At 47.0% G+C, this 23,690-nt stretch overlaps 1 protein-coding gene across 5 annotated transcripts; it reads right to left on the bottom strand.

Annotated features, from left to right (window-relative positions):
• Positions 1-1,867: 1,867 nt before the first annotated feature.
• Positions 1,868-16,075, bottom strand: IL19 (interleukin 19). Of its 5 annotated transcripts, none has more exons than XM_055583553.1 (6): positions 14,184-14,405; positions 12,554-12,700; positions 12,346-12,411; positions 9,934-10,086; positions 9,043-9,111; positions 1,868-1,923 (listed from the first exon to the last, which is right to left on the bottom strand). In XM_055583553.1, the coding sequence occupies exons 1-6, from the start codon at positions 14,274-14,276 to the stop codon at positions 1,882-1,884; spliced, it is 570 nt and encodes a 189-aa protein (XP_055439528.1). In that variant the 5' UTR covers positions 14,277-14,405; the 3' UTR covers positions 1,868-1,881. The 5 variants fall into 5 exon arrangements, with proteins under 5 accessions (XP_055439528.1, XP_055439529.1, XP_055439530.1 ...); XM_055583554.1 differs by lacking the exons at positions 1,868-1,923; positions 14,184-14,405 and adding exons at positions 6,907-7,424; positions 15,927-16,075; XM_055583555.1 differs by lacking the exons at positions 1,868-1,923; positions 14,184-14,405 and adding exons at positions 6,907-7,424; positions 14,417-14,473.
• Between the last annotated feature and the right edge of the window lie 7,615 nt (positions 16,076-23,690).

Raw genomic sequence — 23,690 nt, 5'->3', positions numbered from 1 at the left:
CCATCATTTTAGTGAGCACCGACTTCACAGCTACTATAAATGGCATCTTGGATCCTTATTACAATCCACACACATGAGGAGAGGGGGCACAGGTGAAGTGAACTGTTCAAGATCACACGACAAGCGGCAGGACCAGGATTTCACATGAAAGCCAATCCTCTTATCCATTTGAACAAAAAAGTGTGAAAGTCGTTCAGTTGTGTCTGACTCTTTGCTACCCCATGGACTGTAGCCCACCAGACTTCTCTGTCCATGGAATTCTCCAGACAAGAATACTGGAGTAGGTAGCCATTCCCTTCTCCAGGGGATCTTCCCAATCTAGGGATTGAACCCAGGTCTCCCGCATTGCAGGAAGATTCTTCACCAGCTGAGCCACCAGGGAAGCCCAAGAATGGTCAAGTGGGTAGCCTATCCCTTCTCCAGTGGATCAGAGCCAACCCAGGAATGGAACCGGGGTCTCCTGCATTGCAGGCGGGTTCTTTACCAACTGAACTTCCTAGCAAATTCATTGTTCCATAAGACAGCTGCCCTGAGCATGTGTGGCTGTCAGCAATCCACACTGGAAGTTGAAAGGAGGCTAGAGTGTCCTCCAGGAGGAGACCAGACTCAGCAGTGCCAGGAACATCATGTAACACGTTCAGAAGTCGGCCTCTGCTTCTTTGCTCTGTGTTGGTCCATAAATATGTGTGTAATTTCACAAGCTTGTTGCTGGCAAGTCCAGGCTCCTTTTTATGCAGCTGGGTTTAAAGATCTTTGTTGCTGGCAGCCAGTATAGCAACTTGGGCTCTGGGTTAGATAGCTTGGTCCAAAGTGAACCGCCCCAGCAGCAAGGGGAGAGAGCACCAGATCCAGGAAGATCAGACCTGGGTTCACTTTCTGGGCCTGCCATCCCTCAGATGTGACCTCAAGCAATCCTCCCACCTCCCTGAGTCTCAGATGCCTCTGCTGGTCACATGGGAATGAGACCTATGACCTCCTCCGTTCCTCTGCGCTTTAGTGTGTTAGTGGCTCAGTCGTGTCTGACTCTTTGTGACCCTATGGACTGTAGCCTGCCAGGCTCCTCTGTCCATGGAATTCCCCAGGCAAGAAAACTGGAGTGGGTTGCCATTCCTTTGTCCAGACTCTCTTCCCCACCCAGGGATCGAACCCAGGTATCACTCATTGCAGGCAGAGTCTTTACCATCTGAGACACAAGGAAGTGAGGCCATATACATAAAGTACCCACAGGGTCCTGCCACAGGCTATGTGTTCCCTCCCCTTGCACCTGACCTGTGGAAGGTGAGCCCCAGATTTCTCCAGGGTGCCTCCTAGGAGCTAATCGTGGACTCAGAGGCCATGGTTTGGGAGAAAATTGTATACTTGGCTCCTTAGTAGGCATTTATTAAGCACCAGCTGTGTGCTTAATAAATAACACCAACAAAAAATAATAACACCAAGAAACAAAAGCACAACTCTGTGCCATGCCCCCTGAGGACTACACAAGAACCAGGACACGTTCTTCAAGTCTGGAAGGAGAGCAAGGACAGATAGGCAAGTGAAAGAGTTAAAGTGAAGTAAGCAGGTGGGAGAAATGGGCGGGGGGGTGGGGGGGGTGGGGTACTTCTCCTTTAATAGTTCTTCCTCTCTCTCCCTCTCTGACTCCATCTCCTACTCCTCTGCTTTTGCATCCATTGATAAAACAATGTTTCTTTCCTATAGGTACAGCTCCTTATGCCAGTAAATCTCCTCTTCATTGTCCACCATGCGTGCAAGGTGGGGTAGAAAACCGGCATTGGGTATTGTTAAAAGATAAACTGATGCATATTAAAAATTTTTTACCAGTTTATTTGAACAAAAATCTCTTGGAATCAGCAGCGCCAAACCAGAAGTGGTTAGGAGCTCTCAGTGGTCAGGAGCCAGCTGGGAAGGACCTATGTAGAGAAGCTGCGGAAGCAAAGAAAGAAGCTGTTAGATTGGCTGCAGCTTAACGTCTAATTGGCTCTCAGTGACTGTCCTCAGCGTTTTTATTTCATAATCTTGAGGCATTTGCAGGCTTAGATTTTGGTTTGCTTACACAGATCCCTCCTAGGGCATCACAGCGCCTCACTCTAAGGGTCTCCTTGTTTAATTAACTTAACAAACCCCAGTTCCATAACTAACTGTGTGACCCTTAGTGTGTTGTTGAGCCTCGCTAAGCTTCAGGCCTCATCATCTGTGTAATTTAGTTGTTAATAATCTTTCTCATAGAGGATTATCAAGAGATGTAAAGGAGAAAGTGGAAGTATTTTCACTGCACATAATACGTGCTCAACACCTGGACACTGATGTTGACAGTAAAGCTCACCCTGGAAGCAGGCTGTGGGGACTGGAAGCCTGGCTCTGCCGCTTATGATCTGTATGACATCAGGTGTTTCTTGACCTCTATGTCCAGGTTCTTCCCCAAGGTTTAACCATCTGTATGGTTAACATTCAAAGAGGGGGCCTTTTTTCATTTTATTTCACTCTCATTTCTATAGGACTGTCTTAAAAATTAAAATGAAATATATATTCATTATATATATTACTTAGATGACTGCTTGGCTTACAAAAGCACTTAATGAGTGTTTGCCATTATTTTTGTTTTAATTCATCTGGATCACGTATTCATGAAATGTTAATTTAATACTAAGTGCCAGGCAGTGAACAAACCTATCCTCATGGAGCTTACGTTTGAGTAGAGAAACAGATATAATAAAGTAGGATGCTGGGGAAGCAAGGGAAGGGTATAAGATGTGCTGAAGGTGGAAATAGGGGAGTTTATGCTTAAATAGGACACCTTTTGAGTAAAGGCCTGAAGAAGGTGGAGGTGCAAGCCGTGCAGGTGTCTGTGGCAAGCACACCCGGGGCAGTCACGGAAGATGAGATATGCCCTCATGAAGCTTGTCTTGCCGTCATCCAGTCAGCTCAGGATGAACATCCAGCCCAGTCACCTTGAGAAGGTTGAGTCCTCTGTAAATACTGCTTCCTCTTAATGGCCTGTTAATCCCATTCGAGCATAACATTGGAGGTTTCTTTTAATCCTATCTCAGCTTATGTGTATGTGTGCACGCAAAGCACAAAGGCCCTATGGTGAGGGACAAGCCTGCTCATTGTAGAGCCATGAAGCAGATGAGCGTGGTCGAATGGTCCTGAGCCTGGGCAAGAACAGGGGACATGGTGCGAGGAAACAGTCAGGAACCCCGTGTGTGCAGATGTGAGGGCTTCTCAGGCCATCATAATGCTCTGGCTTTCGCATGATAATACAGGTGTCAGTGTCCACACTGCAGACAACTGAGGGTCAAGGCAATGTGGTGACCTGTCCTGGGCGAATCATGGCAGACTTGGAGCCAGACTGTGATTCCTGGCTTGGCACTCTTTACACTACACGTACAGCTTCCCACTCTGAAGGGCTGCGGGGCCCTCATCTCACTCATAACTCACAGCAACACCTGGAGACCAGTGTTATTATCTCCGTTTTACCCAAGAGGCATTGAGACTTAGAGCCACTAAGTAATTTGCTCGGAGTCACATAGGATTGGAGTCAGGACTGGCTGACTTCAGACACTAGAGCCTGTTCAATGAAATTTCTTTCCCAGTTAGGAATAAAGAAAGGTTGCTTCAGCCAGCCAGTCACAGTATAGATACAGGACCCAGGATCGTACACGTAAAGCACTTATTTCGGCATTCAGCACATGGCAGCTGCTCAGTAAGTATTGGTTCTTATTGTCATTAGCCATCTGAGGCCTGTCCACTAGAAGTTGGTGCCCATTTTGGCCAGAACCCCTCTACCCAGAATTCCTCTTGCCTTGGGCTGCAGTCATTCAGCTTTGTCACCATGACAACCATCCCTTTGTTAGAAATACCTTCTCTCCAACTCCACATACATACCCGTGGGGGATGAATTTAGGGCCTGAAAAGATATATCTAGGTTGGGAGCAATAAGAAAGAAATGACAGAGAGACAAGACAGACATGTGGGCAGCTTTGGGCAGGAAAGAGCTCTCTGCAGGAGGCACCAGCTCTTGTCACTAACCTTACACCAGGCCCCCATGCTCTGCTCACCTCTGGCCCTGGCACACCTTGCACATCTTTTGATCACACAGTACTTTGTCTAACTTGTTGTTTCTTTCCATAGATCAAAGAAATAGAAGTGAAGAATAAGTAATTAACACATCACCAGATCTCCTCCCCAGCTTCCCTTTCACTATCTTTTGAACAAACTGTGTGAGCAAGATAACATCTAAAGAAATAAGAAAGGTCAGACAGAGTCAACAAGCCTGCACACAGTGGGGGATGGTGGCGACTCTGACCCCCCACCCCCACCCCCGGCCCATCTCAATGATTAACTGAGGTTACTTCCCTGTTTCACTTTAAAAGCTTTTATGTCCAAGCAGAATCTTCAGAGGTGGTTTTGAGGGGAGGCAGAACTGTACAAAAAAGATCTTCACGATCCAGATAATCACAATGGTGTAATCACTGACCTAGAGCCAGACATCCTGGAATGTGAAGTCAAGTGGGCCTTAGAAAGCATCACTACGAACAAAGCTAGTGGAGGTGATGGAATTCCAGTGGAGCTATTTCAAATCCTGAAAGATGATGCTGTGAAAGTGCTGCACTCAATATGCCAGCAAATTTGGAAAACTCAGCAGTGGCCACAGGACTGGAAAAGGTCAGTTTTCATTCCAATCCCAAAGAAAGGCAATGCCAAAGAATGCTCAAATTACCGCACAATTGCATTCATCTCACACGCTAGTAAAGTAATGCTTAAAATTCTCCAAGCCAGGCTTCAGCAATATGTGAACCGTGAACTTCCCGATGTTCAAGCTGGTTTTAGAAAAGGCAGAGGAACCAGAGATCAAATTGCCAACATCTGCTGGATCATGGAAAAAGCAAGAGAGTTCCAGAAAAGCATCGATTTCTGCTTTATTGACTATTCCAAAGCCTTTGACTGTGTGGATCACAATAAACTGGAAAATTCTGAAAGAGATGGAAATACCAGACCACCTGATCTGCCTCTTGAGAAATTTGTATGCAGGTCAGGAAGCAACAGTTAGAACTGGACATGGAACAACAGACTGGCTCCAAATAGGAAAAGGAGTACGTCAAGGCTGTATATTGTCACCCTGTTTATTTAACTTATATGCAGAGTACATCATGAGAAACACTGGACTGGAAGAAACACAAGCTGGAATCAAGATTACCGGGAGAAATATCAATAACCTCAGATATGCAGATGACACCACCCTTATGGCAGAAAGTGAAGAAGAACTCAAAAGCCTCTTGATGAAGGTGAAAGTGGAGAGTGAAAAAGTTGGCTTAAAGCTCAACATTCAGAAAATTAAGATCATGGCATCTGGTCCCATCACTTCATGGGAAATAGATGGGGAAACAGTGGAAACAGTGTCAGACTTTATTTTGGGGGGCTCCAAAATCACTACAGATGGTGACTGCAGCCATGAAATTAAAAGACGCTTACTCCTTGGAAGGAAAGTTATGACCAACCTAGATAGCATATTCAAAAGCAGAGACATTACTTTGCCAACAAAGGTTCGTCTAGTCAAGGCTATGGTTTTTCCTGTGGTCATGTATGGATGTGAGAGTTGGACTGTGAAGAAGGCTGAGCGCCAAAAAATTGATGCTTTTGAACTGTGGTGTTGGAGAAGACTCTTGAGAGTCCCTTGGACTTCAAGGAGATCCAACCAGTCCATTCTGAAGGAGATCAGCCCTGGGATTTCTTTGGAAGGAATGATGCTAAAGCTGAAACTCCAGTACTTTGGCTACCTCATGCGAAGAGTTGACTCATTGGAAAAGACTCTGATGCTGGGAAGGATTGGGGGCAGGAGAAGAAGGGGACGACAGAGGATGAGATGGCTGGATGGCATCAATGAATCAATGGACATGAGTCTGAGTGAACTCCGGGAGTTGGTGACGGACAGGGAGGCCTGGCGTGCTGCGATTCATGGGGTCGCAAAGAGTCGGACACAACTGAGCGACTGATCTGATCTGAGAGACCCGCCATGTCCCCAGATTGCTGGCAGTCTGAATAAAAGGCAACTTTCCTTTACATGAACATTTGTGAGTACTGATTTTGAAAGCTGTGAACCGTGGGACCCAATTCAATAACAGAGAGACAGAGAGCAAAGACAGAAACACAGAGAAAGAGACATCAGAAATGGAGTGACAGCAAGGAGTCATGATGAGAAGCCCTGTGTTCACCCTCTTGATCATTATGTGGAGCACAGGTGCTAGGTGGAGTCCAGTCTGAAACCCTTCTCTGTACTAACTCACTTTGAGTAAATTTTTATCCCTTTCTAGGCCTCAGTTTTCCCATATATTTTTGTTCTTCAAGGCCCATTTCATTTCTTTTTTTTTTTTTTTAATTTATTTATTTGTTTTTGGCAGTACTGCATGACTTGTCAGAGAAGGCAATGGCACCCCTCTCCAGTACTTTTGCCTGGAAATCCCATGGACGGAGGAGCCTGGTAGGCTGCAGTCCATGGGGTCGCTAGAGTTGGACACGACTGAGCAACTTCACTTTCACTTTTCACTTTCATGCGTTGGAGAAGGAAATGGCAACCCACTCCGGTGTTCTTGCCTGAAGAATCCCAGGGACAGGGAAGCCTGGTGGGCTGCCATCTATGGGGTCGCCGAGTCGGACATGACTGAAGCGACTTAGCAGCAGCAGCAGCAGCATGACTTGTGGGATTATTTTGTTCCCCAACCAAGCATTGAACCCAGGCCCTTAGCAGTGAGAATTCAGAGTCCTCACCACTAGACCACCAGGGAATTCCCCAAGGCCCCTTTCATTTCTCATAGTCTCCATTCATGGTCCTTGACTGGCCTTCCTAAAACAGAAGACACTTCCACTAATTGGTAAAGAACAGAATTTATTCAGAAAAAAACCAGTCAGTACAATATGCACCACAGGATATCGCTTAGCTCACATCACAGACATGGGATAAGAAACTTCACAATAAATTAAGGAAGCCCACCCTCTCCCTCCAGGATGGCCCCGCAGGACCTCTCAACAGACATATTTTGTTACAAATATAAAACCAGTAGACTGCTTGGATACCTTCAGGTGAGATCAGACAAGCTGGGCCCAGCCAGTGAGATTTTAGCCACAAGGTGAGGTGTGCTCAAACCCAGAATTTCCCCTTACAACACCTCAGCCCAGAGAAGAGAATTCCAAACAAGCAGGAAGACTTCCTCAAAAAGACCCTCATTTGCATAAAACAGGGCCTCCCCCGTCTCCCTCCCCTTCCAAGTTGGCTGTCCCCCACCAGAAACCTCTCAGGGGCCCTTCATCCCCCCAGATTAGGTTCCTTGTCTTGAGGCAGCGGAAGTTCCTCGATGATGCTTGTCAATCCAGGCTAGAAAGACATCCAGCTCTCCCAGAGACTTAATGGCAGCAGACCGGACCTCCAGCTGAAACCATGCAAATCATCATCATACCCTGCCTTTCTGAGCTGTACCATAGTTTTCAGTCACTTGCCCCATGGTCTGGTCCCCATGAAGTTTGCTTTTTATGCAACCATTATCTCTGCAGGGCATACAGACCCTAAATTATTTTCCTAACAGATGACCTTAATTGTTTTCTATAAACAAACAGTTAAATCATGTCAGTAACTTATAAACAAAATAAGAAGTTCTTCATTCTTTGCCGTCTGATTTTCTTTTTCCTATATGTCACAGAAAAACAAACAAACAAACAAACTTGCTTTGCTGGAAGCTCTGCTTGCTTTCCTGTTGACATCAGCTCAGCCTACTACTGACACTGTCCGTGAAAGCCACGGTCCCCGAGGGGCCCAGCAATGAGACGCGGGAACAGTGTGTCTCCGTTGGACGCTGGAGCCCCTAAGAAGGTGTCCTACCCAAAGTCACACAGCCGACTGGCAGCAGAGTTAGACTGGAACCCAAGTCTCCTGACTTATCCCAGCTCTTCCTTAGCAGAGTGGAAGAGATGGTAAGATACCAAAGTATGTCCTGTGGAGCCAGATGGCATGGGATCGAGCCCTACCTCCATCACTCAGTTGTGGTATAAACTTAGTTAAATGACTTAACCTGTTTGTGTCTTGGTTTTCTAATTTATCAAATATAGACTATGGCTTGTAGCATTGTTGTAAGGAATAAGTGTGCTGATAATACCTTTAGTGCACTTAATACCTCGTTCATAGGAAGAACAATATGAATTTCAGCCATTGTGATATTACTCTATGGAGCCTCTCCACAAAGAAGAGCTCTGAACAGACCTTGCAGCTCCTTGTTATTCAAAGCATTGACTTAATCTGGGAGTGTGGATGAACCACAGAATCTCAGACCTCATTCCAGGTCTACCAGCCAGAATCTGCATTTCAACAGAATCTCTAAATGATGCAGGTAAGATACTGTGCTTCTAACTCCACCTCTATATAGGTGTGCATACAACACCCGCACGTACATGAGAAGCGCTGTTCATCACCACACAGGACGCTGACCACAGTTCCTAGACACAGCAACCCGCTACCAGGTAGCATGCTTCATGCATAACAGCTTACAGTTCACTGGGGCTCTTTGCTCCCTCTGCATTGTGCGTGCGTGCTAAGTCACTCAGTCGTGTCCAACTCTGTGTGGCCCCATAGACTGCAGCCCGCCAGGCTCCTCTGTCCTTGGGATGCTCCAGGCAAGAATACTGGAGTGGGTTGCCACGCTCGACCCAAGGATCGAACCCGCGTCTCTTACATGTAACCTGCATTGGCGGGCAGGTTCTTTACCACTAACGCCACCTAGGAAGCCTCCCTCTGCCTCAGCCCTATCTTAAACAGTGTGTGCTTTCCCTCAGATGTGAACATAGTTCGGATATGTGGAAAGAAAACAGTGGAGGCATAATGGGGAGGGAGAGCCCAGGAAATTAACAAATGAGGTAAGACCAACACACTCTGCAGACACAGAACTGGGCAGACCGGCCATCAATACTGTTGAGTAAATGGATGAATTTGAGCAGGGAGGAGGCTGCCCATTCAGGCCGCTGCATCTCTACCTCCCCTGTCCTCTCCCCCTCCCTTACCTGATCATAGTTGTCATGGATGATTCTGGTTGCATTGGTTGCTTCCTGTCTGCAGTGACACAGATTCTGCTGTGATAAAATGGAGATAGCATCCATCAGAAGACTTTTCCACCCTGCCTCACTCTTAACACCACCTCCTATGTGAGGAGTGATAGTTCTCCTTCCTCCCAAGGTGAGAGTCAGGTGAGTCAACCCAGGCTGGGGCAGCAGGGGGCTGTAGGGGCTGTTTGTAGGATCACCTTGCATTTCACCAGGGCTGGAAAGGCCTGGAGAGCAGGGACCAAATCTGTCTTGTCACCCCTCTGTGAATGCAACACTACTCTAGGCAGGCACTCAATGAATATTTGTTAGGCTAGTTAATTAAATAATTGGTTAAATACATCTTAACGTAAGTGGGACAGGGGTCAAGACCTCTTCTAACAATTTTAGGATCCAAGGCACAGAGAGGTGAAGTAGCTTGTCACAAAGTCACCGGGGAAATCATTGGCAGAGATGGGGCCAGAACCCCCGGGTTTTCTCCTGGTCTAAGTTTTTATTGGCTCTTGGGGGCTCAGTTTTATTTCTGAGGTTTGTTTTTAACAAATCACAATGTGTGTTATGATAAGCCCAGAATCCTCAACATGCCCCTCTCATAGGCCAGTCCCGGGATCACTTAAGAGATGCTTTTAGGTAAGTTGGTCATCCCAGGAAGATTATCCATGAGGAAACCAGGTCTGAGGAGGAGGAAGCCCTGGGCAAGGAGGACCCACTAGAAGTGGTTCCTGACACTTCTGCCCATGGATGACAGGGCAGGGGATTTCCCTTGGGCCCAGAACCATTTCAGAAGGCCACACAGGGCCAGCGTGTCCTGGGCTCCGTGGGGCAGGCAGGAAGCAGATGCTGGTGACTCACACATTGTTGTAGAGTCTTCTGCATGTAGAGGAAAGAGTTGGCAAGGCTGCTGATTTTTCTCATGATTTGGGGGTTCAGCTCCTGATGGTCCTTGAACACCCTGTCCACATAAAATGCCAGGAGGTTCTTGGTCACGCAGCACACATCTAAGGGCTATAGACACAAATTAAGAATAGCCCCAGAGGACCTCTTCTCTTATTATCCTAGAGACAAAAGCAGCCTGCTTGGGTCGGGGCAACAAGGAGTGAAATAACTAAAAGCCATTTTTTTACATTTTTATTGGTCTCAGAGTGTCCTCTTATGACACCAAAGCTGCTTATGACAGAGTCACCAAGAAGAGATTGCAGTTCTTACCCTCTTTTCCCGTGGCCAGGAGATATATTCACAGGGGATGGCGCCCAGCAATAGGCTAGAATTCTTTCTACAGCATCCCTGACATATCACTAACTTCTGCTTAACTGCTTCCAGGGATCAGACACTTCCCTTTTGAAAGGAGCGATGTCTCAGCAGCTTTCTTGAAAAGCACTTCCTTACACTGTACTGAAGTCTGGGTCTCTGGAACATCCTCTAGCCACTAAAAGCCACTCAGTGACTGCTGCATGTCAGGCTTGTGCTAGGCACGTATTCCTTTCAGTGTGATGACTGCTGGTCTCTCCTCCAGTGTGATCTTTTTACACTTCAGGGATCACTTGGTTGGAGTGGAGATGTGCAAAAATGGAAACTGACAGCTGCAGAAATGCATGCATCTGGCCAGGTCCTCCTCAGAAAAGCTCCTGACTTCCTTGGGCATGGCTCAGGGCAACTGGCCAGCCAGAGTTTCCTTCTTGCAGTTTGCACTCCACCCTAAGAGCCAGTGGAGGAGATCTGTAGGTCAGCCTGAGAAAAGAAGGGTCTACAGCAACGGTGCATCTCTATCTTCATTAGCATTAAGGCAGCGAAGCCTCCTTGGCCCGACAGGTAGCTTTTCCTGGATGGAAACTGAACTTGCAACACAAAACGTCTCCTCTTCCTCTGCTCTTTCTAATTCCCTTCACCTTTGTCTCATCAAAGAGGGAGAGGGGATGAGAATAAATATGACGATGAACTGTATACTCATAGACTGCTTGCCTTAGACCACATCAACTATTTCTAGACCTTGAGAGGACGAAGAAACAGGGGCATGAGACTTGAGAGTCTATTTCTGACAACCACTACTAACTAGACATTCTTTCTCCCAAGACGTCCTTTGGTCATTTGAAAATGATGGTTTCAAAATACATGGCCTTTGGGTCCCTTCCAGTTATAATATCCTGTAAATCTCCTATACCATTGACTAGAATAGAATTTAGGAAGCGCTTCCTTGCATTTACCATAAATAAATCAGGCCTAATACTGCGTAGAAGAATGATCTTGTGCCTTATACTCTGTCACATAAACAACTGAAAGAACTGGGTTTCTCTAGAATGCTATCAAGGACTGGAGGAGCTCACTTTTAAAGGTACTTCTCATTGGCCCCTTCTGTGAAGTGAACCGTCACATCATAAATCAGCTGTTTTCCAACACACGGACTCTCAGCACCTCTAGTCTGGCAATTAGACATTCCCTCCCTGCCTTCTGGCCTCAAGCTGTCTATTGTAAGGAACATCACCAGACTGTCTTTCTGAAAGACTATGTGGTCACCCACTCTGGTTCCAACACCCGCAGGAACTCCCTGTGGCCTGTATTATAGGCCATGGCTCAGAGTTCTCTGGCTGTCCAGTAGTTAGGATCCCACGCTTCCTCTGCTGGCGACACAGGTTCCCCCGCTGGGTAACCAAGATCCCACAAGCCGCTCAGTACGACCAAAAATAAATAAAGCTGAGGCTCAGCCTGGATTTCAAGTTTGCCTCTTTTTTTTTTTTTTTTTTTTTCTGTCGCACCTCATGGCTTGAGGAATTGTAGGTCCCTGACCAGGGATTGAACCCACACCCTTGGCAGTGGGAACACAGAGTCCTGATTATGGGACCACCAGGGAATTCACCCCGGCTGCCCCCCTCTGTCCCCGGATATGTATTTCCATTGATCTTACACACCTATTCTCCCCAAACCCTTCCTTTCTTTTAGCCACTAACCCCAAGCCTCTTCAGCTTTTGAGACACTGCTCATTGTCTCAGTTTCCCCACAAAACCATAAAAGTCACTCTAAGCCATAGAAATCCTGCCCCATCTGAGCATGTGACACTTAATCACTGTTGGGGTGAACACCCTCCCTGGGGTTTAAGTTCCCCGAGACAGGAGCACACCCTTGCACATCAGCTGACATGTGAGGAGTCGGCGGAGCCTCAGAGTCCGGGGAGGTCAGGGAAGAGGCATGCACAGGCGCAGATTCCCCTTCAGCCCTGGGCCACTTCCCCACAAAACGCCAGAGGAGGAGCGAGCAGACAGAGGCCCGTACCTTAATGCCATGCAGGGTCTCCGATGGGGACAGGATGGTGACGTTTTGGAAGGTGTCCTTAGCTTGCTATGGAGGAAAACACAATGGACACAAGCAGTGAGGACTTCACATCCTCCAGGGACACCAAGGTGGTGAGCAGGAGCTGGCTGTCACGCTAAGAGGTAAAGTGAGGCACGCTCCCACACCGTCACCCCAAACCCACACTCACAATGGCTGTTTTGATTCCTCGGAAGCTCTCCTCCACACGGTGCAAGTTCATGGAAATCAGGCATCTCCTGAGGCCTCGGGCGTGCGCTGAGCACAGGAAGAGCCCGGCACCCAGGAGGCAGAGGGAAATGCACAGTGCCTTCATGTCCTGCAGGAAGGGGTGAAGTGAGCTTTCCGGCCAAGAGACCCCAACTAAGTCTCCCTTCAGACCTCGCAAGGCTGGTCAGAAGGCAGCCCAGAAAGCAGGACTCAGGACCTCAGCCTGCGGACCTCAGGGCATGTCTCTCCTTCTCTGGTTTCTTTGAATCAGTTGAGTTAGCCCTTCCCTGTCCCCCCCGCTGCACCCACTCCACTCCCGGAAAGCCTGATCCACAGTGTTCTCCCAACTTTCAAGGAGTAAATTTGTGTGTAAACCATTCACATGACTCAACACAGCTCGTTTTTCAACAGGGGTGAGAAGCGTTTTGGTTTTGTTTTGTTTTTTTTTAACAAATTCAATAGGAAAACAGGGTTGGTAATATGCCCTAGAAATTAGGCAACAGATCTGAAAAAAACATAGAACACATTTCACTTTTTTATGTTTACCCCTGAAAATAGGAGACATCCTTTATTATATCCCCACTTGGTAACTAAGTTACATCTCCACTGTGTCTGCTTAAAATCACTCCTTTGATGCCAACTATGAAGACGTCACCAGCTGAAGAGATGGGAAAGGGAGATAAGGGGCCTCTAATAACCCATTAGCCGCAGTGTCGAGGAAGACCCACAGATGGCAAGGGTGGTGGCTTCCCCTCCATCACCCACCAAGCCAGGAGGTGCCAGGGACGTGCTTGCCCCTCGCCAACCTCTAACCAGGGCCAGACCCAGACCCCTGCTGCGCCCGCCCCGCCCAGTTCTCATACCCGCTCCTGCCTCTGTCCTGTCTTTTCAGTGAACCCCTGTCAGCGGTGTCATGTAATACATCTTGAGAAAAGTGCTCAGCCTGTTGAGTTCTCCTCCTCTGACTTTTCCCAGCACCAGCACACATTTCACAAACAGAGCCAAGTGTTAAAATACGTCAGAGGGCAACACATGCGCACGGACTGGCCTCTGCCCGGCGTCGTCCATGGTACAGACTGAGCACTCGCTTCCAGCCACGTGTGTGCTGTGTAAGGCGTGTGGGCGCCACAGTGGATGAGACGGGGGCCGCGAGCATAGGAAGCCAGCTGGGGGCTGTGGACGCCCCCACTTCTAACCACGCCTGTGGAAGAGCGTGAGCCGTACCCCACCCCTCCCCTGACCCCGGGTCATCCTCCAGAGTCCCAGGTTCTTCTCCAGAAGCAGAGAAGTGGTGACTCCTGCTTAAGAAACCGTGTTCCCTCACCTCTCCTTAACTCAGCAGCATTCCCAGCAAGGGACAGGTGTATGCTGAGATCTCACTGGAGAGCAGGCATTGTGCTAAAGAGCTTGATTTCTCGTCTTGCAACCTGTTTCTAGCAGAAAAAGGAAATAGACCCCATTGACAGGGCAGGCAATAGAATCCTCTCTCCCCTCAAAAGACAGCTGGGGTGCTTCTGGGGAGACAAGTGACTAAAGGGGGCACAGTTTTTCTGCTGACAACTCTCAGAAGCAGTGGGGTGTTGCCCGCTTACCCTCACTGGGAGCCTCGGAGGAGAAAGATGTCCCTCAGGTGATTCCAGCCATTTCACCTGATTCAGGCAACAGTAGTAGCTAACATTGATCATGCCTGCCTCGTGCCTCGGACTCCATGCCAAATATTTTCCATGGTTATCTCATGCCCCCAGCCAGCCTCTGAGGGTGGTTCTTTTTCCATCCCCGTTTTACCTGAGACGGAACTGACTCTTAGCGAGGTGGAGAAACCTACCCAAGGTACGTGGCCCCTGAGCGGCGGAACCAGGATAGGAGGGCAGGGGCCGCTCCCCTCAGCCCTGCACCGCCCCGCCCTCAGCACCGCCCCCTAGATCTCAGCGGGAGACCCAGCAGATCCCCTAGCCGCAGACGGACAGGAACAAACTTCTGCCAGGTCCCACCGAGCCCGTGATACTCCTTGTATTTAAAGATATACTTAATAACTGCAAATGATTAAAAGTACATATACTATAAAGTTCCCAGGAGTTTTTAGAATTAAAAGAAGCTTATAGTAAATGCTAGATTCTTTCGCTTTGAACCCTCCTACACTGCTCTGTGTGTGTGTGTGTCTGTCGCTTAGTCGTGTCCGACTCTTTGTGATCCTATGGACTGCAGCTCGCTAGGCTCCTCTGTCCATGGAATTCTCCAGGCAAAAATACTGGAGTGGGTTGCTATTGCTTTCTCCAGAGGATCTTCCTAACCCAGGGGTCGAACCCACAGCTCCCACATTGCAGGCAGATTCTTTACCATCTGAGCCACCAGGGGAGCCCCCTACACTGTTGATGGGAATGTAAATAGGTGCAGCAGCTATGGAAAACAGCATGGAGGTTCCTCGATAAACTGAACAAGGAGTTACCATATGACCCAGCAATCCTACTCCTAGACGTATATCCAAACAAAAATAGAATTTGAAAATATACATGCACTTCTTTATTCATAACAGCACTATTCACAATAGCCAAGACACAGAAACAACATAAATGTCCATTGACGAAACGAATATTGTCAACGGATGTATACAATGGAATATCACTCGGCCACAAAGAAGAATGAAATAATGCCATCTGCAGCATCATGGATGGACCTAGAGATTATTGTACTAAGCGAAGTAAGTCAGAAAGAGAAAGACAAATGATGTGCTTATATGTGGAATCTAAAATACGACACGAATGAACGTATATGTGGAACAGAAACAGACCTGCCGATATGGAAAACAGCCTTGTGGTTGACAAGGGGGAGGGAAGTCGGGGAGGGAAGGACTGAGGGTTTGGGATTAGCAGACACAAATTACTGTGTATACAGCAGATAAGCAACAGGGTCCTTCTGTGTAACAGAGGGAACTATAGTCAATATGCTGTATAAACCATCACAGAAAAGAATATGAAAAAGTATGGCGATATATATATATACACACACATAACTGAATCACTCTGCTGCACAGCATAAGTCAACACAACATTGTAAATCAATATAAAACTTAAATACGATCATCATGCTTCTGAAAACAAAATAGATCCCTTCCTCTTCCCTTTCTTCCTTCCTCCTTCCCACTCTGCCTCTCTACTTATTGAGAAGAAAGGACTAGAAAGTTCAACCGGAACACTCCTCCCCGTTCTACAAAACGCCCAGCACCTGGAATACCATAGGCCACTCACAGCGACCGCAGGTCACCTCTCTGCAGCTGTAATGGAAGAGGAGTGGGATGGTGATGAGCAAAGCCTCAGGACGGACACCGCAAGCCTCACCTCTCACAGAGTGCTCCAGGGCCGCCCCTATGCCTTCTCTCTGCGCTCCTTGCCACTTGGAAAGGGCTGGTCACTTTTATGCAGGTGAACACAAGGAAATGCTGTCAGGGTTTAACTGGGTGGGTCCGTCTGGGGGGAGATCGTTTTTCCCCACCTTTCCTTAGCATCTTATTTCCTGAATTGTTTTCTTTTTCTTTTCAGATACAGCTGATTAATCATTATTAAGAAATGTGTCTTTCTTCTCAGTCTTGACAGGCAGCTTCTAGGAAAAAATGAGCTCCCCAACTCTATGCAAATGAGATTTTCTTGCAATTCTGTGTCCATACAGAAAAATCCAAGTTAGATCACTTTCCTGAGAGCCATGGCATGTCACCAATTGTACCCTGCAGGCAACGTCAGGAAAGCAATCTTCTGACAGCCACGCCCTGCAACAGCCAGCCGTGAGATCCTGCAGGTGCCCCGGCTCCTGTCCGCTCCATCTGCCCGAGCTATTCAGCACCTAACGTGTGCCAGGTGCTAGCTAAAGGCTTTACGTGCCTTATTTTGTTTAACTTCGTCAGGAGGGTTTTTTCTTCCTCTCGCAGAAATGCAAGGGTTTCTTTGGGCATCTTCTCTTTCTTCAGCATCTTGTCCCTTAGACAGCCCTTTCATTCTTAATGCAGAGGGAGAAAATGAGACTGGGAGGCAGAGGAGCTTAGCAGCCAGGAGCAGGTCGGGAACAGAGACTAGAATCCTTGATCTTGGGCCAGAAGACTCTCTGTCTAAATTGCTTTTTTTTAATATACAATCTCTATACCACCAGTTCTTCAGAATCAGGGTTTGGGGCAATGGTGATGAAAAAAGATAGGGTGTAAAAAGTTTCCTCTCCAAACAAGAACTCTCAAAACAGTTTGTTTTTACCAAAACGAAACAGCTTAGGGATGGGGTATGATTATAAGAAACCCCATGGGCCCTTTGGACAACAAGCTGGAATGGAATCTGCCCCGTGGCCAGCCTGGGTAGACAGAGTGGTGGGCAGCGCCCAGCAGGGAAGGAAGAGGAGCAGGGAACACTGAGGACAATGTATGAGCAGAGATGCCAGGAAGTGAAGCCACAGGGGCTGGATGTCTTGCGATCCAGCATCTTGGACTTAATGAAATAGTACATGTTGAGGGAAGCGGTCGATTGTAGCGGTCACAGCGTCGCTCTAGATTTAAACCCTGGCTCTCCCTCTTCTCTGTGAGATACTGGACAAGCTGCTCAAAACCTCCCTGGAGTTTCCTAAAATAGGTAAAGATAAACTGTGAGGCTCTGAATGATCTAATGGACTTGACCCTGGTGAGTACTCCATAAATATTTATTCTGATGCTGTGTGCCAAGCACCTGGAAAAGGAGAAGACACCTTTTTTGGACTCAGTGTCTCTGTGCTCCTTCTGGGGAGGAGAGGAAGAGCTAGTCTTGAGTCCAGAGATCTCCCCCTCCTCACTCCTGCTTCTCCAGGAAGGGAGATGGGCAAGGGAGTGTATGCTGTTTTCCACAGCACTGCCTGAGCTGCCAGCTCATCGCTCACAGATGGTGAGTGGATTGCATCACTGCTGACTCTTAGCCTGTATTCACCACCTTGTGCTCAGACTGTGTGTCTCATCCAACTTTGATTTCAGGACAAAGATGTCACATCAGGAAGCTTGTAGAGAAAGGAAAAATATGTGCTGTGTTCATAGCTCCACTCCAGTACACACTGTATCATAGTAACTGGGACTGCAACTCGGGAGTCAGCCAACTCAGGCTGACTGCTTCTGCTTGCTTTGGCTGTCAGACCAAAAGCAAGCCAGTTAATCTCTGTGCCTCTATTCATCTGCAAAATGGTGCTAATTGTGCCTGATGAACATTCACCATGCAGGCATGGTGTGTAGCTTACATGATTAAATGTAAGCTTTAGCACAAGGCCTGGAAAATAATAAGCGATCAGAAAATGATAAGCTTTGTTATTAATTTTACAGCACCCCCCTTTCAGTTCCTAAACTAGGAGAAAAGAGGGACAATAAGAAATTGCTTTTCTCCATCCTAAGCCTCTCTACTAACACTTAATATAAAAAGACAAGAATACAGATTGAGGTGGAATGGCATTCCTCCCAGGATTGCAATCAAACTGTGGATTTGATCCATAGATGTAGGTTCTATCTAGCCTAGAATCGGGTCTTCTAGAGCCAGCTGACCCACCACTGGGATACCAGAGCTCCATTGCCCATTTGTTAAATGGGGACACAGACAAAATGAAGGAAAACCAGAGACTGAGATGGAGATGCACTGAGTTTGACGTGTGCTGGACACAGCTCTCTCACACTTTCCAATCCCCTATGCTTCCACTCAAACTCCATGAGCCATTCAAGATGCTGCCAAGGCAATTTCTTCTCCATAAGAGGGTAGTTTGCCTCTCCGAAGAGCCACGTCTTGGAGCTCAGACAAGAAGGGAACCAGGCATTGTGCCACCCCAGGGGGCACCACGCCCAGTGCCTTTCATGGGAATGAGGTGCCCTGGAGTTGAGCAAGGTGCAGCCCTACTGAGTGACTCTGAGGAAATGACTTAGGTTTATATGCCTAACTTTAGTGATATATGAGGAAAATCCTATAGTTGTGAGGACTGTATGACACCGGAAATTTGCAAAAGAAAGAAATACCGATATTGATGAATGGATAGTTCATTTGGGAAGTAAATACAGATTTAGAAAGAATATAAATGATTACTCACTTTTCTGTCTTTTTACTCATTATATTTTAAATTGAAGTATAGCTGATTTACAGTGTTGTATTAGTTTCAGCTGTATAGCACGGTGGCTCAATTATACATATATGTTTTTTTTCAGATTCTTTTCCTTTATAGGTTATTACAAAATATTGAGTATAATATAGAAAACAAACATACTTATCAGAGAAAAGGAGGGAGGGATAAAGTAGGGGGTTGGGATTAACATATACACACTACTGTACATAATAAAGTAGATAACTAACGAAGACCTACTGTATAGCATAAAGATATATACTCAGGAATGTAAATTTTAAATGTCTCGGTAAATATATCTGGATTGTAATAATTTGTTTTTAATTGTATATAACTTTTAAAATACAGCAAAAAAAAAAAAGAGAGAGAGAGAGAAGATTTCCGGTTCCGGTTCTGTTGTTCGCATTGAATGGTTCTGTAAATAGTTGTAGTTTTGGTGTGTCGGTGGAGGAGGTGAGTGCAGGGTCTTCCTGCTCCACCTTTTCAGCCCCTCTCCTGGGGGACCTTAAGCCTGAACCATTTCTCCTCTGGGATTCAGAAATGAGAGTTAGAAAAGACAACAAAGAGCACCCAGTTCCACGTTCCCATTAAAGCCATGAACAAGCAGAGATGTGAGCCAGCCCTTCCTTCACGGCAAAGACACGGCACATGGTTCTCAAACCTCCTTGTCCTGGCTTCCAGCCTTCTCTAAGCCCATGCTGCCTTCCCACCCCAGGACCAGGTGGACCGGAACCAAACAGTGGGGAGCCTCAAGCCTGTGTAGCAGGGGAGGTGACGTCAGTCTCCCAGGCCAAGCAGTTCTGACTGCCTTCACCTAGGAAGTTGACGACCTGAGGAATTGCAAACTGACCACCCCTTGCAGATGGGGAGGGAAGCACAGACCCACCTTGGGAACCTGTCCCCCACCAATCTGGCCTTTCCTTCTCCGTTTTCACTCCCAAGGTTCTCAGCCGCCACCTGGTGGTCCAGAAGCTCAGATCCTGTTTGACGTCAATGGGTTCTAGGTTCGAGGGCCCTGAAGCAGCCCCTTGGAGACTGGCGGAGGGAGCAGGGATGGGTCATGGAAAGAGTCCAAGCGCTACCTCCCGATTTCTATCCTGGGTTGCTGATCTGGTCTCAGCCCCAGCCACCCATCCTCCCCCAGGTCCCCACCTGTCTAAAACACAAACCCAGTCTTGGTGTTCCCCCGCCAAAAGCTCCCCACATGGTCCCGGGGCCTTCAGGGCGAAGGAGACTGCTCCCCATGACACGCCAGCCCCATCACAGCCTGACCTTGACCACATCATCAGCCACACCCCTCGTGATGAGCCTCCACACCTCACCCAGAAAGCACACCCTGTGCTCTTCTGCCTTACAAATGCCTACTCAGCTTTTAAGACTTACTCCAGACTGACTTTCTTGTGAAGCCTCTCCCCTTTTCTTGCCCTCTCCTCTCTTCTCTCCACCTTCCCACCCCCACCCTGGTTGACTTCTGTTTCTTTCACATTCCCACTGATTGGATACAAAGACACCCAGTTAACTTTGAATCTCAGATGAACACATCTCAGTGTTTATCCACCTGAAATTCAAAGTTAACTGAACATCCTGTATTTTTATTTGTTAAATCTGGCCACTTTCCACTGAACTCTCCACAGACTTCAACCCCCGCCAGGGCCAGACACATGAGGCCTGCGGCTCATGGGATGCTCTTTAAGAAAAGGAATTTTAAAATAGAAGTTCAAAATTAGGGACAGAAGTGAATATATATTAAGAATGAGAAGTGAATTGTGACAAATTACAAATCTCAAAAAGCTGACAAATACCACAAACACCACACAACTGAGAAAGATAGCTCAAACACTTTTAGAAATAAACTACCTGATTCCTCTTTGTTTGCTTCTTCTATGACAATAATTTTTAACTTATGTTCTGTAAAGATGATTTTTTAAAGTTAGTCTTTCCTTTGGTATGGTTGTTCAAAATTCGGTTTTGGTCACTGATAGCTGGCATGTATGAAAGATGCTACAGGTTTGTGCCCTACAAATTTCACATAAATTCCCATAAATTCTGCTTCACGAGATTCCCATTAGAAAATAAAAAAGTATGTGATTCATTTATAATTATATATGTTGCATTATTGAGTAAATGTTTCCACTTTTACTAGATTTTAATGAAAACCGAATCTTTAGCTTACAATTTTAGGTGTTCGATGGCTGGAAGAATTTTCAACACATTTTTTTCTGGCTCCAAACATCTCAAACTTTGCTTCTCTTCCAAAATCCACACACTTTCAGTAAAAAGAGTCAGTACAGTGGCTGGAAGGAATATTCCTTGATGCCATTCTTACACCAGGATGGGTAGCAGTATCTTAACCACACACATATGTGATTCCAAGCCATCTAAATACATCTCTCTAAGGGTCAAATATGGATGTGAGAGTTGGACCATAAAGAAGGCTGAGCGCCGAAGAATTGATGCTTTCAAACTGTAGTACTGGAGAAGACTCTTGAGAGTCCCTTGGACTGCAAGGAGATCCAACCAATCTATCCTAAAGGAAATCAGTCCTGAATATTCATTGGAAGGACTGATGCTGAAGTTGAAGCTCCAACACTTTGGCCACCTGATGTGAAGAACTGACTCATTTGAAAAGACCCTGATGCTGGGAAAGATGGAAGGCAGGAGGAGAAGGGGACGACAGAGGATGAGATGGTTGGGTGGCATCACTGACTCGATGGACATGAGTTTGAGCAAACTCTGGGAGATGGTGATAGACAGGGAAGCCTGGCATGCTGCAGTCCATGGGGTCGCGAAAAGTCAGACACAACTTAGCGACTGAACCACAAAGGACCAAATACATCCCCAAGTCAACAGCTCCTTACTCAGATCCCCAAGTTATTTTGATCTCTTCAGTGTCACCTGAGGAGAGGCCAGAGTAGAAAAGAACACTGATCTTAACTGATTAAGATGAACTTATCTTCCCTTTGTGAATTTTACAAGAACATGACATGTGAACACATACACTTCCTTAGCTTCAACAGTCATTTCTCCTGGCCACAGACCCTAGAATGATATATTGCATTTTACTGTATTTTATAATTTATTTTTCATTGAAGATTTCCACATATGAAATTTAAGATGGCATGTATATGATGCAAACCTGCAGGCCATTGCCCCAGTCTGCCCTGCCCCCATTCCTAGGACGGGTAGGCAACCGCTGTCAACATCCAGGGTCCCCATTTGCTATTTAGCTTCATAATTCTAGAGAACACACATTTATTCTGTTTCTGAACTCTTCATTTTAGAAATGAACTATTGGCTTCCCAGGTGGTGCAGTGGTAAAGAATTCGCCTGCTAGGAGGACCAGGAGATGTGGGTTTGATCCTTGGGTCTGGAAGATCCCCTGGAGTAGGAAATGACAACCTGCTCCAGTATTCTCGCCTAGAAAATTCCATGAAGAGAGGAGCCAGGTGGGCTATAGTCCATAGGGTCACAAAGAGTCTAATATGACTGATCACACATGCACTATTGGCTTCCTATAACTGAAGATAAAGATTTAGTTTCTTTACACCTCACACAGACATGCTCATTCCCCTTCACCATCACCAGAGCTCCTCTTCCATGGCAACATGTCACTCAAAGCTAGGTCCACCCAGAGTAGCCAAAGCCACTGGGAAAAGGCAAAGTCCTCCTCTCTTGCCCTTGTGACAACCTGCTCCAGGGAGAATCAGAAGAATGTTATCAGGGCCAAACATTGCATGTGCCCTTATCATTCCTTTATCTGACATTTCTCATTGTCACAAACTCAAAATTCAAAGGGGAAGGAGCAAGGCTGACAGTTCAGTTCGGTCACTCAGTCGTGTCTGACTCTTCATGACCCCATAGACTACAGCAGCCAGGCCTCCCTACCCATCAGCAACTCCCTGAGTTTACTCAAACTCATGTCCATCGAGTCGATAATGCTATGCAACCGTCTCATCCTCTGTCGTCTCCTTCTCCTCCTCCCTTCAATCTTTCCCAGCATCAGGATCTTTTCCAATGAGTCAGTTCTTCGCATCAGGTGGCCAAAGTACTGGAGTTTCAGCTTCAGCATCAGTCCTTCCAATGAATATTCAGGACCTATTTCCTTTAGGATTGACTGGTTGTATCTCCTTGCTGTCCAAGGGACTCTCAAGAGTCTTTTCCAACACCACAGTCCAGCAAGGCTGACAGTGATAGCTAAAAAAACAAGTCGTGAGCACAACCACCCACTGTAGTAGGGGCCTATATGCATTAACTCTTTTAATTTTCACATCTACTCCATGAGGCAGATAATATTTTTGTGTCTATTGTTTTAGAGAAGAAAGCTAAGACAGCGCTGTCAAGAGCATGCCCCGGGGCACCAAGGGAGTAAACAGCAGAGCTGGATGCCATTTGGGCAGCCCGACTCCAGCACCTCCATCCTCAGCCACCTCACTCTACCAGACAGGAAGGAGCAGCTGGTCCAGCCGTCTCCCTCCCAGAGGAGGAAACAGTGAGGCTCTGAGAGAAGACATGACTTACCCAAGGCTGAACAGTGGTGGAGTAGGGACCCAAGCCCACACCCTCAAACTCTCAGTCCAGTGCTTCTCATTCATATGCCCTTAGTCACCTCCTCTGATTTCAGACCTTCCTTCCACAGAAATAAAGACACTTCTCTTGAAGCTGAGGAAAAGCAAAGCAATAAGTTATTGCATCTAGTTTAAGAGTGCCCTTCCCAACCAACAAATCCAGGCAAGTCAGCAGAAACTGTGATTCTGTGGAAATCAGATGTGCTTTTTCCCTTTTTGGTAAAATGACCCATGGCCATTGAGAAGAGCTCCCCTGGGCACTGGGAGCCAGGGGGTTCCTGGGGAGAGCTTCACCTCAGGAGACCTGGGTGGAGGAGGGGCTCGGGCTGGAGACTGTTGGCTTGCTCCATCTGTATAGTGAGGGGACAGCAGAGAGCGGGCTGGGGGATGTGGAATGTTTGCAGCGTGAGAGCAGGTAGGGGACAAGGACTACATCTTGCT

This window comes from Bubalus kerabau, chromosome 5 (genome assembly GCF_029407905.1).
Source record: "Bubalus kerabau isolate K-KA32 ecotype Philippines breed swamp buffalo chromosome 5, PCC_UOA_SB_1v2, whole genome shotgun sequence".
Lineage (NCBI taxonomy): Eukaryota > Metazoa > Chordata > Mammalia > Artiodactyla > Bovidae > Bubalus > Bubalus kerabau.
The sequence above is the reverse complement of the archived record's forward strand: the minus strand, read 5'-3'. Positions and strand labels throughout refer to the sequence as shown.

Coding starts and splice junctions, on each gene's coding strand:
- IL19 (XM_055583551.1), bottom strand. CDS start 14,276: ATGATCAATGTTAGCTACTACTGTTGCCTGAATCAGGTGAAATGGCTG. Junction 9,112..9,933: donor AGAAGACTCTACAACAATGT/GTGAGTCACCAG, acceptor ATTTTATCACAG/CAGAATCTGTGTCACTGCAG. Junction 7,425..9,042: donor TCCATGACAACTATGATCAG/GTAAGGGAGGGG, acceptor GCATGGTTTCAG/CTGGAGGTCCGGTCTGCTGC.